At 49.5% G+C, this 11,819-nt stretch overlaps 1 protein-coding gene across 1 annotated transcript; it reads left to right on the forward strand.

Annotated features, from left to right (window-relative positions):
* Positions 1-996: 996 nt before the first annotated feature.
* Positions 997-11,703, forward strand: PODXL (podocalyxin like). The gene is given in 8 exon segments (XM_006926901.3): positions 997-1,572; positions 2,351-2,610; positions 2,946-3,020; positions 5,019-5,166; positions 5,432-5,493; positions 5,767-5,834; positions 5,836-5,923; positions 7,567-11,703. Coding segments are annotated over 8 exon segments (1,335 nt in total). The 5' UTR covers positions 997-1,136; the 3' UTR covers positions 7,765-11,703.
* The last annotated feature ends 116 nt before the right edge of the window (positions 11,704-11,819 follow it).

An 11,819-nucleotide genomic window follows, 5' to 3' on the forward strand; every position in this document is an offset into this window, starting at 1 on the left:
TTCTTCTTCTTCTTCTTCTTCTTCTTCTTCTTCTTCTTCTTCTTCTTCTTCTTCTTCTTCTTCTTCTTCTTCTTCTTCTTCTTCTTCTTCTTCTTCTTCTTCAAGTTTTACCTTAATGGACATCTCTGAGCGGCCTTTCTTTAGCATTCTGTCTCAATGTTTCCCCCACCTTCTCTGTATCATTTTCTTGTTCATGTCCTCCATATGGTCACCAGAATTTGATGTTTAATTGTTCTCGTTGTTTAAAATCTGTCTCGTCTACTAGAATGTAAGCACCCTGCAGGTACGGATTATATGGGTTTTAGTCACTGTTCTATCCCAGGGCCTGACAGCGAAACTGTCATGTAACTGTTCCCTCAATAAGTAACTTGTTAAACAAATGAATCAAAGGCCTTCATTTCCTGACCCCGGACGTTAGGCTACCATGCTAAACACGGTCAAAACACGCTGTACCGATCTTCTTTAGCATGTCTCACAATTGTACTTAAATAGTAATTTGTGTCACGTTAGCTTTGTCAGTCTCTCCTTCTGGATTATCCTTCCTGAGAACAGAGGCGTGTCTCTCTTGTCTCTCTCGTCTTACGACAGAGCAGTTCAATAAGCATGAGTCTGTTGAGTCTTCCGTAAGATCGTGTGCCTGGGAGCTAGGGAGAGGGGGCCAGAGGTGATCTGAGCAGCCTGGTTCTGTGGTGGCGGATCGAAAACTTGAAGGGATGTTCATGAGGCCGATGGGGAGGGCAGGAAATTCACTGCGGGCTTCCGTATGCCGCCGGACTAGCTGGCCTCGTCTTTCTCTTCAGCGTCACCCTCGATGTCCTCCGCTTCACTCTCAGTCTCCCTCTTGGAGGCTCCTTGAACCCCAGAGAAGTCTGGGTACAAGGACCCAGGCTTTCATCAAGGCAAAGGGGAGAGATGGGAGCAAGGCCCCTGGATCCTGGGGAAGAATTGGAAGAGTGTGGAGAGAAAAACTTCCAGCTAATACCCTAACTTGATTCTGTATTGTCCATCTCGTAACAGACACTGTAGCCTCAGTCGAGAATCACTCAGATTCACTATCCACTGGTGAACAGGCGGATCCAGCCATAGCCAAACCAAGCATCGTAACAACCAGTGATACGGTCAGTGCAAACACAAAGATGGCACCCAGCGACTCGGAAAAATCGGGGATACCAGCCTCAGACAAGAATATTGCCATTGCTACTGGCTCAAAGACGACTCAAGATCCAGCTCAGAAGTCTATTACACCAACTACTGTCCTGATGAAGACCGAAACCAAAAGCAGCCAGGATGGACTTAAAACTGCACCTGGAACGAAAGTCCAAAGTAGTCCCAGTGTTACTGCGAGCATGACCACGCAGGGAGGTCGCACGGACCTCCAATCTACACAACATCTGAGTAGCTCCACAGACAACAGTCCTGCCCTTTCTTCCTTGACCACCCCAGCGAGCACACAACAGCTGACTCCAGGCTCTCCCAAGGGACCAGACCAAATGACGACAGCTTCAAGTAGTTCAGGCACAACGGCAGGTTACACCTTCACCCCTTCACATCCGAGGACGGCTACCACACTGAGTAAGTCATGCCTTTTATTTAAAAATCCTGGTATTTCCTATTCTGTCCCACCTCCTCCCTTCCTCTCTAAGTGCTGGTCTTAACCCAGTCAATTAGTTTCAAAACTCACTGATGGATCATGAGCCTCAAGATCGTGACCCATGTCAGGTCTATTGAAGCAGAATTTCTGAGTGTGAACCTGAGAATCGGCCTGTCCAAGACCTCTTCAGGTGATTTGGCTGCTTCTGAAGTTAACAGACGCCACCACACCAGAAGATGGTGGTTGCATCCTGCAGTGAGGGCAGAGGCTCTGAGTTGGATACACCCAGATTCAAATCCTGCCTCTGCCACTTGTTAGCATGTGGCCTTGGGCAAATTGTCAAACCCTTCTGAGCTGCAGTTTCCTTATTTATAAAATAGAGATAATTATGGTACCTTCCTCACAGGGTTGTAGTGAGGATCCCGGAAGAAAGTACCTTGGAAGTACTTAGGACAGTTCCTCCAGGAAGTCAGTGCCTCAGTTAATGTTAGCTATCGCTGCTGATGACATCGTCATTGCCATTGTTGTTATTTCTTTTGTCTGGTTCTTAAACTGGCTCATCCAGTCTGACCCATCCCTCAATATATTACGAGCATTGACCTCCTGTTTGCCTCTTCGTCCTCACAGTCTGCTTAGTGCAGCTTGCCGTCTGACTTGGGGGGAAAGACCAAAGAACCTGAGGAAACTAAGAACAAAACTGGCCTTTACTCTTAAAGATACTACTCATCCTTTCTGGCAACCTCGTTTTCCCAATTACAGGATCATCGATTACCTCGCAAGATCTGCCGACCCCCAGCAAGATGCCAGCCATCACTGGGAACCATTCCTCCACCCCGGGGACCCCTTCCTCCATCCCTGGGATAGCGACTTCTTTGTCCAACACTCTGCAGCCTACGTCTTCATCGGGACCTGTGGCCACATCTTCTGGCGGAACCACAAGCTTCCGTACTCAGTTGGCTCCAACTGCCCCCCAAGACTCCAACATCTCTACTCCCCCCTCGGTTTTCGAGGATGACAGGGTAATTCCAGCAGGGCTGGGACAACAAGAGAGGCCTAGACTCCAATAGAAGGGGCTCAGAAAAAGAGCATTTCTACTCTTCTGTCCAGTCCAGGGCCCCTGGCTAGCGAGGTTAAGAGCAGTTGTCCATTTGCCCTGCTCTCTCCCTGGCTTTGTCAGGTACTGGCTGAGACAGCTGGACACACCTGGCTCTGAAACTCTGGCCCAGCCATGCCCCCAGCTTGCCAGGAATGGCTGGCTTCTTTCGTGTCACCTACCCAGGGGGAGGGAGGGAGGAGTCCAAGATGAAATCCTGCCAGTCCCCGCTTGAACCTTAATCCTAGTGGCTTCTTCCAGATAACCTGCACGAAGACCGACCGAAGTCTGAACGAGTCGATGCTCATCTTGAACCTCACGAAAACCGTCCACTGCGTGAGTACCTCGCTCGTCCAAGCCCCACCATCTACACCCCCAAAGTGCGGTTTCGCAGCTGGGTTAAGGAAGGTGGAAGGGAATGAAGTGTTCCTTCTGAAAAGAAAGCGACAGAGACGTGTTCACTTTCCTGGCCGTGGTTCGTCCCACTAGAGAGTGGCCCCTTCTGTCTTATAGAGGGACGAAGTGAGGTTCGGATTTCTCCAAGCGCAGTCCTGTCCGCAGCGCTGCTGCAGGGCCAGATGAGCCGGGTCCCCTGGGCTTCCACTGTGTGACTGCTCACCTGCTCTGGGAGTCTGCAGACCCCCGTCCTAGTTTCCGTTTGCCTCTAGCTCAGGGCGTGACTTCGTTAAGTTGTTCTCATCGGGCTTCAGAGGCCCGTATTGAAAATGAGAAGCTTAGTCTACCTAACTCTCCCTGTCTTAATCATCTGTGGCTTTCTACTTCCTGGCCTCAATGGAAGAATAGCATGGGGAGAATCTTCCTCTAACCCGAGGAGTCAAGAGGTCCTGACGGTCAGAGAGCCATTGCTAGCAGCTGTTCTTCTGCTCAGGGTGCTGCGTGTGTGTATTGGGGTGGGAGTGTCCGCATGTGTGTGAGCACATTTGCATGAAAGCTACAGCGAGCAGTGTGTACATTCAGGCGGCCAGTCTCCAGGATTAAGGACTCTCTTCACCCAATGAATGGTTGAGCCCTGTGACGGTGACGGATGGCTCACTGCTGCCATCTCCTGGTCAGTGCCTACTTTTGCAAACATCCCTCAGAGCTAGAACCGAACATGGTTTCTAAAGGATGGAGAAGTTGGGTTTACAAAACACTGTAATGCCGCCTTTATTTTCTTGTTGGTGTCCATTTTGCTGAAATTTTCCAAGTGGTCTTTACAAAAGCCTACATTTAGACTGGAGTTTTATACGGGAGCTGTGTTTACCTGGGGTTGGGCTTTGTGGACCAGGTAGGAAATCGCGTTGATGCTTACCCACCCCTTTCCTCAGGCCCGCTTTTTGGCTAAAACTAAGGCAGGTTGTGTGAGAAGCACTTTTTTTCCTTTTGCTACGAAGGGAAAGTGGAAAGCCCTGGATGCCCACCTACTGTCAGGCTGGGGAATTAGTAAACCTAAGGAAATTCCAGGTAGAAACCCAGCAGATGGTTTGTGGGTGCCCTGAGGTGAGTCATACCAAGAGTCCTTTGCTTTATCTCAGTCCCTTACTCCTAAATCAGATCAGAGAAGCACCAGCTCGGGGTGCCCCTCGGTGACATGGCAGGATTGGGTAAAAGCTGTCTACACTTTGCATCTTCACCCTCAGTCCTAAAGTCACGTCAGCCGTGCTCTTTTTGCTTAGAAATATAGAAGGCTCCCTTCCAAGATGTCCCCGTGCGCATCTTCAAGATACTGTCACGTTCCCCTCTTCAGTGACGGCTCCTCCTTTCTTCCTGTCAGCCTGCCTACGGTTTCAGAGAGTCTTAGCCTAGGGGATGGGCACGTGTTTCAACTTTGGGACAGACGACCTTGAGCTGTGAGCCACAGCTTCCTCTCCTGAGGTCTTTGGCCAGGGCGTCCAGGCTGGTGAGAAGTGCAGAGAGAACTGGCCTTCCCCACTGGCGGCAGGGTAGTGCTGCCAGGCAGCGCCTCCTCCAGCTCCTTCTGGGGAGAGAGGTGATAAAGAGCGTTAGGCTGTGACCCTTTAAGAATTTCGAGGGCGAAAGGGACACTAGGGTAAACGGTATTGTTCAACCACAGACAAGATAACCGGGTATGAGGGGACTGGGGAAGAGCTCTGCGTGAGGCAGAGAGGGCAGGGTCTGGTCCTGGACATCAGCACAACAGCACTTACCTCGTGACCCCTGACAGGCCCGGGAGGGGCACCAGTTGAGGCCGGAGAGGGGGATAGGTTCCTGCCGGGCCACCACATTCGCCTGACCATTGCTCCGAAGAGCAGCCCCCCAAGCCTAGGCTGCTATCGTGACCCCTGAGGAATGACCTGTGATCTCCCACATTAGGCGGGGAGCCCTCTGGATGACAAACTGGTCACACTTCTGTGCCGAGCGGCTAAATCTGCCTTGAACCCAACTCAAGACCAGTGCCACATACATCTGATAGTCAGTTCAGAAGGCCAGGCAGTGGCAGTCGAAGAGATCACTATTCGAAGTGAGTCGGGGGCATGGTGGGGCTATGCGGAATGTGAATGGGGCAGGGGGTGATGGCTCAGGAGCCGTGGGGATGGGTCGGCACTGGTGTTCCCTCAGTTCCCTAAGAATTGTCAAGCCACTCCCCCTTCCGGGGCCACCCAAGAGAGATACCACTCAGGAGACTGAGATCCAGTTCATCCTCCTCTTGGGGCCCAATCTCTATCCCCTACCAGCTCGCTCTGAGCCAGACCACTGAAGCAGCATCTCTCCCTCCTCTCCCACAGCAAAACTCGTTCTTAAGGACGTATATGAATCGCTGAAAGACAAATGGGATGACCTGAAGGAGGTAAGTGGGCTCCTCCCACGTGTTGGGACAGATTGGGTCAGGAGTCTGTCCCTTGTAAGTCTACAGTGACTTCGCTCCACAGTGCTTCTCTCATTGTAGAAGTACCCCTAATTTGCCAGCATCTGGAAGACAGGAGGTTAAGAGAGGGGACAGCAGGCTGGTGGAATAGGCCCCACCGCACCTCCAGCAGGAGAGCTCAAGAGTGAATGGGATGTCAGAGAGAGGGTGCCCAGAGCCTGTTTCCTGCCACATAACGTTCTCCTTCCTGGCCAGATGGGAGTCAATGACATGAAGCTTGAGGGTCAAGGACCACCAGATGAGACTGAGGACCGGTTCAGCAAAAAATATTGTCTGCATGGCATCCTTTCTGCTCCTCGTGGCGGCCCTCTATGGCTGCTGCCACCAGCGCCTCTCCCAGAGGAAGGACCAGGTGAGGATTCCACTCCCCTAGCCAGGAAGCAGTCCAGCTCACCAGATGACTCTCAGCCCACTATTCCCATGTTCGAGGAAGGTGAGTGGTTGGTCCACAGACCCTTTATGCCAGGCGGAGAACATCCCTTCTAGGAAATGAATACTTCATGGAATATTAAAGCAGCGGCATGGTGGAAGACTGTGGGCTTTGGAGTCAGAAAGGCTTGGTTTAAGCGGTAGCTCTGCCTCTCTGTTATCTGTGTGACCTCAAGCGAGTCATAGAATCTGAGCTCCGGGTTTCTCACCTGCGTAATGGGGCGAATGTCCACTTTACACACGTGCCGTAAGGAGTCGCTGATAAAATGGGCGCAGGTGTGTCTGTCTAGCCAGTTCTTTCACCCACCTTCCTAGAATTCCCATCCCACTTCTGTCCATTGGGTAGAGCTTTAAAAACACCCCATGCCCAGCTTCCTTACACACCCAAAGTCGGAACAGAATCTCTGAATCGGTGTATTTGTTAAATGCCTCCCAGGTGACTCTGCTGTGCAACTCAGGTTGTATCTCACAGAGAGAGAGAGAAAGCACTGTCCCCATGGCTCCCACCTCAGCGGAGGGGGCCGTAGGTCCTGCAGTACCGTCTTACTCAGGCTTAGAGAGGCTCTCAGTCACCTGGCCTGAAGAAAGTCATAATTTATTTCCTTTTCCTTTTAAAAATGTGTTTATTGTGGTCAAATATATATGACATAAAACTTACCATTTCACCGTTTTCAAGTGGACGATCCAATGGTCTTATGTAGCACGCACGGTGTTTTGCTGCATCACCGGCATCCGACGCGACCTCCAGAACACTTCCGCCCGCCCCAGCTGAAACTGTACCATGAAACACTTAATTCCCCAGTCTCTCCCCACCCAGCCCCTGGTAACCCAGAATCCACAATCTGGCTCTTCGAAATTGCCTACTCCGGTTACCTCATCTAAGTGGAATCATATGATATTTGTCCTTCTGTGTCTGGCTTATATGTCATTAGCATGATGATTTCAAGGTTATTCCATGTTGTGGCACGTGTCAGAATCCATTCCGTCTTAAGGCTATTATTCCATTGTATGTTATATCACATTTTATGTATCTGTTCACCTGCTGGTAGACCTTTGGGTGGTTTCTACCTATTGCATACTGTGAATAATGCTGCTGTGAACCTGGGTGTGCAAATACCTGTTTGAGTCTCTGCTTTCAATCCTTTCGGGTATGTACCCAGAAGTAGAATTGCTGGATCGTATGGTAATGCTTAACTTTTTTAAAAAAAAATATTATTTTATATACAGTCCTTCCCAATTCAGTGCAGTGAGGTGAGGCAGGTGCCTGTGGAGTGAGGTTTGCGGGGAGGGAATGGAGGGGAGTCTGGAGGACTCGGGAGAACAAGGCGCATCTCCACATGCTTCGTGAATTTGCCACCAGGGTGAAGGTGGAGTGAGCTGGGAATTTTAGGGGGCTGGGCAAGTCCTTGTCTCAAACTAGCCCTGAGGCAAGTCAGTGGTCAGGATGGCCTCCAGGAGCACTTACTGTACAAATTGGGGTTCTGGATTATAGGGGTACACGTGCTTTATTGAGGCTGATAGCCCTCAAAGTTACCCTTTTTTCTTGGGTCATCTTCCTCTCTTTAGCAACGACTAACGGAGGAGCTGCAGACCGTGGAGAATGGTTACCATGACAACCCAACACTGGAAGTGATGGAGACCTCATCAGAGATGCAGGAGAAAAAGGTGGTCAACCTTAACGGGGAGCTGGGAGACAGCTGGATCGTCCCCCTGGACAACCTGACCAAGGATGACCTAGATGAGGAGGAAGACACACACCTCTAATCCGGTCTGCTGGCGGCCTCCGACGGTGCCACAGAGCTCCAGACCGGACCACCTCAAGTGCCATTGGGACAGGGGAGGAAAGTCCTTCCCATTTGAGGGAAAGACTGGGGAGGGAGCAGACTTGGAGGGTTCCCTCCTCCTAATCCCGCAAAGGGCCTTAATTTTTCTCTTTCAAACTGAACAAATCATATCCTGTCTAGATTCCTCTTGTAAAATAACCTACTAGTGCCTGAGCTCAGTGCTGCTGGAAGATGAGAGAGAGGAAGGGAAACCAAGAGTGAGCCATACTGGGGACGTAGAGATCAGCTAGTCGAATCCCTTCATTTCACAGATGAGATGACTGAAGCCCGAAGAGGGTAAAGTCAAGGGTGACACAGCCACTTGGTGACAGAGTCAGGATGAAAACAGATTCCTTCCTGCAGGCCAGTGCTCGTTCCACCCTGCCACACTGCTGCGATCCCTCGTGCCCTCCCTCCAGAGCTGCCCCGGGCTGGGGGTGGAGCTGCCAGATGATGGATGGGACAGAAGGGAGAGCAGCGGGGCCCGATCCTGCCTCAGCGGGATCTGGTTCCTTGAAAGCATAGGTCCCAGTTCTGTCTCCTACCCCAGCCTCGTCTGCCATTGTTCTCGTCCCCTTTGTTCTTCCCCTTCCATTCACTCGATTTTTATTCCCATTCTGCCCCAGGATCTTGAGACTAACACAGGTCATTCATGACCTTGAACCCCTTGTCTGGATTCTGGTTTCCTGCCATTTGCTTAGTGAGACTGGGACTTGGACCACACGAGACTCCCAGCGTGAACGAGGTCTGCTTAGGGGTCCGTCTACAGGTGGAGAGCTGGGGAAGCCCTTCCTCCCCGGGTGTGTCCTGGCCCATCACCCAAGGGACTCCCTGAAGAGGCTTCCCAAGTGTTCCATTGGCCTCTCTTCCCCACCAGGGGCTAAATTCCACAGCTAATGAAGGCAAAGGGTTCCTATACTGTTGTTCACTGCTCAGCCAACGGGGGTGAAAATCCCAGCTAGGAAACCCCAAGATTAGCGCGAATGGGCGGCATTCGGACAGACTTTCCCAGGGCCCCAGTCAGCAGAGAGGGCGTCTTGACAGACAATCGAAGGAAGGCCGGGGAGGCTAGGCTCTTCTATTTCATAGGAAACTCAGGGACTTTTCAAGTTGCTGAGAGTTTTGTTATGTTTTCTAACCCAGCCCTCTACTGCCTAAGGCCAAAGCTCAAATTGTAGAGACTTTCAGTGAGCTAAACTCACTGATTAGAGTCTCCTGTGCCATAGGGCAAGAGAGGCCTAGAACATGAGGTGCATTTTAAGGTGCATAACGGGCAGCCCGGGGGCATGGCCGTCTGTCTGTTCTCGGTAACCCCTCACTGTCCTGGCATGGAGCCATGTCCTCTTCTCTGTAGTCCTAGTGGGGCTGCCCTGTTGTCCTGCAGTTTCTGGTAGCATCTCAGGGAAATAAAATACTATCTGTTCCTCAGTAGAGGAGATCTGAGGGGCTCAGCAGTTAGCCACCATGTAGGAAGACTAGGCGTGGTGAGGTTTAATCTGATTTTCTGACGAGAGAATCCTGTGTGGGATTTTGAACTTTGCCCATGGTCACTATTGTTCCTGGGCGTAAGATCCCTGGAATTAACTAGGAAGATGGGCAGCACTGCTTAGGAGAGTGAAAACTGTCATTTCGGGCCAAGAGTCAGAACCCCAGAATGCAGAGGGATGGTTCTGATGACATAGGCTCTCAGATTTGGGATAGATTCTTTTATTAAAAGGGGAGGAGTTTAAGGGGAAGATCTGTGTCCCTCCGTGGCTGCCTGATTCCTTCTTCATAGCTTCTCGCCCGTTGGCTTTGGGGTTCAAGTAGGGGCCCCAGTGAATTTCTCAAGAGTTAGAGAGATACAAAGCTAACAAGGATCCAAAAGCATTCGCCCTGGTTCTCTAGCATGTGGAGGTTGGCAGGATGGAGAACAGTGCCAGTTTGGGGGAAAAGGAAGGATATCTTGTCATGTTGGGAAAAGATCTGGTCACTTCCTTCCTGTCCCGTATTTGGTTCTTTCTATCATGGTGTCTGTGGGAAAGGCCAGGCCGGATTACGGCTCCTATGCTGATTCTGCGTAACATTTCACCAGCCAGGCCTTGAGACCGAGGTAGCAAATATGCCTCTGCAAACTGATCAAAGGTCGCAACCTGTAGGCCTCTTGGGGAGATAGACAATGCCTGGAATGACTGTGGCTCTAAGGAGACCTCTGAGAAGCACTGGGCTGGTTCAGAGGTTCCTTCTTGAGGTCCATCCACATTGTGTTACTCTAGCTTTTTAGGGCAACTTCAGAATCCAATACCTTGCCTCGGCTTGTTCTTGCCACTAGACATCTATGTCAAAGGCCACAGAGCCATGCATCTGCAAAGGACATCTTCTTCCCATCTTTCTACTGGTTTCTAAATGCTGTCAGGTAATTCAGATTCTGGGGCTGAGAAGAGAGAAGAGGAATACCGGCCACTCAGCATGACTTTGAACAAGTTATACCAAAGAGATGATAAACTCTTTACTTCAGTGACACACTGGTTTTCCTAAGCTGCACAAAAGGCTAGAAACCATGCCTCTGATGACTGGACAAAATCCAGTGGGAAACATGCTGTCATAAGCGGGGGGAGAAGCAGCAATGCTTACGAAGGAGGCACAGAAATATGCTTTGCATCGTAAGACAGGATACGGGTTTAATCTAGACACAAGGTTCTTTTTCCCCCCTTTGGTAAGGAAAGTTGGCAGAAAGTTCATTTAAACCACTTCCAAGATTTATCCTTTTTGACAATATGCTGGAGAAACTTTGAAAAATAAGTTCGAGCTGATACATATATACGTATTTTTTGATAATGTAAATAAAAGTCACATATTAATCCACCCTGTACTGCTTTAAGTGAATATACTTTGGAAAAACATTTGTTAGCTAAGAGAGATGGCTTTAAAAACAAAAACAAAACAGGAATGTAAATGTCTATTTTACTAGAAATGACAAGTTTTTTTATTTTTCTTTAATGAAAAACGAAATTTAAGATAGGCTGATGACAAAGTATTTGTCTTGAGTAATGGGCATTTTTAAGTATGATCCTCATCCTTCCCCGGCAAAGTCCCAGCCTATTATAGTAAGGGTTGGAGTCAGTATACACTCATTGGAAAGTGACATTCTAGTCATAGGGAGAGGGTGTTAGAGACCTAGTCCAATATTTTTCTTTAAAGAGAAAACCTGAAGCCCAGAAAGATAAGTGACTTGGCCAAAATCATGTGGTTAGCGACAGAAACCGGATTAAAACATGTGCTGGAAGACTGTCCAGTGTCGTGTGCCTCAGAACCAAATTAAAGACAGGCACCAGAATGACACAGAGGGCTGAATTCCCTTCTCAAATCCTATCTTGCAGCAAGGCTAGGGAGGGCATGAAGACAAAAACAGAAACCTTACTGGTCTTCCACATTCTGAGTTATTTAGGTCTAAGACTTAAATGAACAATTCTGTTGGGGGAAAAAGAAAGTTTTGAATGAGCTTTTATATGATCTGCTACTAGCAGGACTAAGGATCCAGAGGAACAAGACAGGGGAAGGCAGAGGGACAAGAGTAAAGCAAAGGCATCTCTTTCATCATTGTCACCAGCTGATTCACTGAGGTTTGGTGAAAACCCAACACTGGGTGAAAGAAGGCGATTATCACTTGATGTGGGTCTTTTCTGTTATTCGTGAATTTTAAGCAGTTTGCCCAGGAGACTGGGGTGGGGGGGGGCGGGGGGGGCATATGTCTTAGTGGACAGGGGTCTGAAGTACACTGGAATTTACTGAGAAACTTCTTTGTAAAGACTATACTTAATTATTGCCATTTTTCTTACAAAAATATATTTTGGAAAATTGTATACTGTCCATTAAAGTGCTTTTGTGTAAGCTGGCTCGAGCCCTCGTATTGTGCTCTGACTGGCTTCTGTTCTTCACTTGTGCGGCACCTGAGAACATCAGACACTCCGATGAGTGCAGTGACTTCTGCTCTTAGTTACGCCTGCTGACACTTGC

The sequence above is a fragment of the Pteropus alecto genome, unplaced genomic scaffold (assembly GCF_000325575.1).
Source record: "Pteropus alecto unplaced genomic scaffold, ASM32557v1 scaffold22, whole genome shotgun sequence".
In the NCBI taxonomy this organism is placed as follows: domain Eukaryota; kingdom Metazoa; phylum Chordata; class Mammalia; order Chiroptera; family Pteropodidae; genus Pteropus; species Pteropus alecto.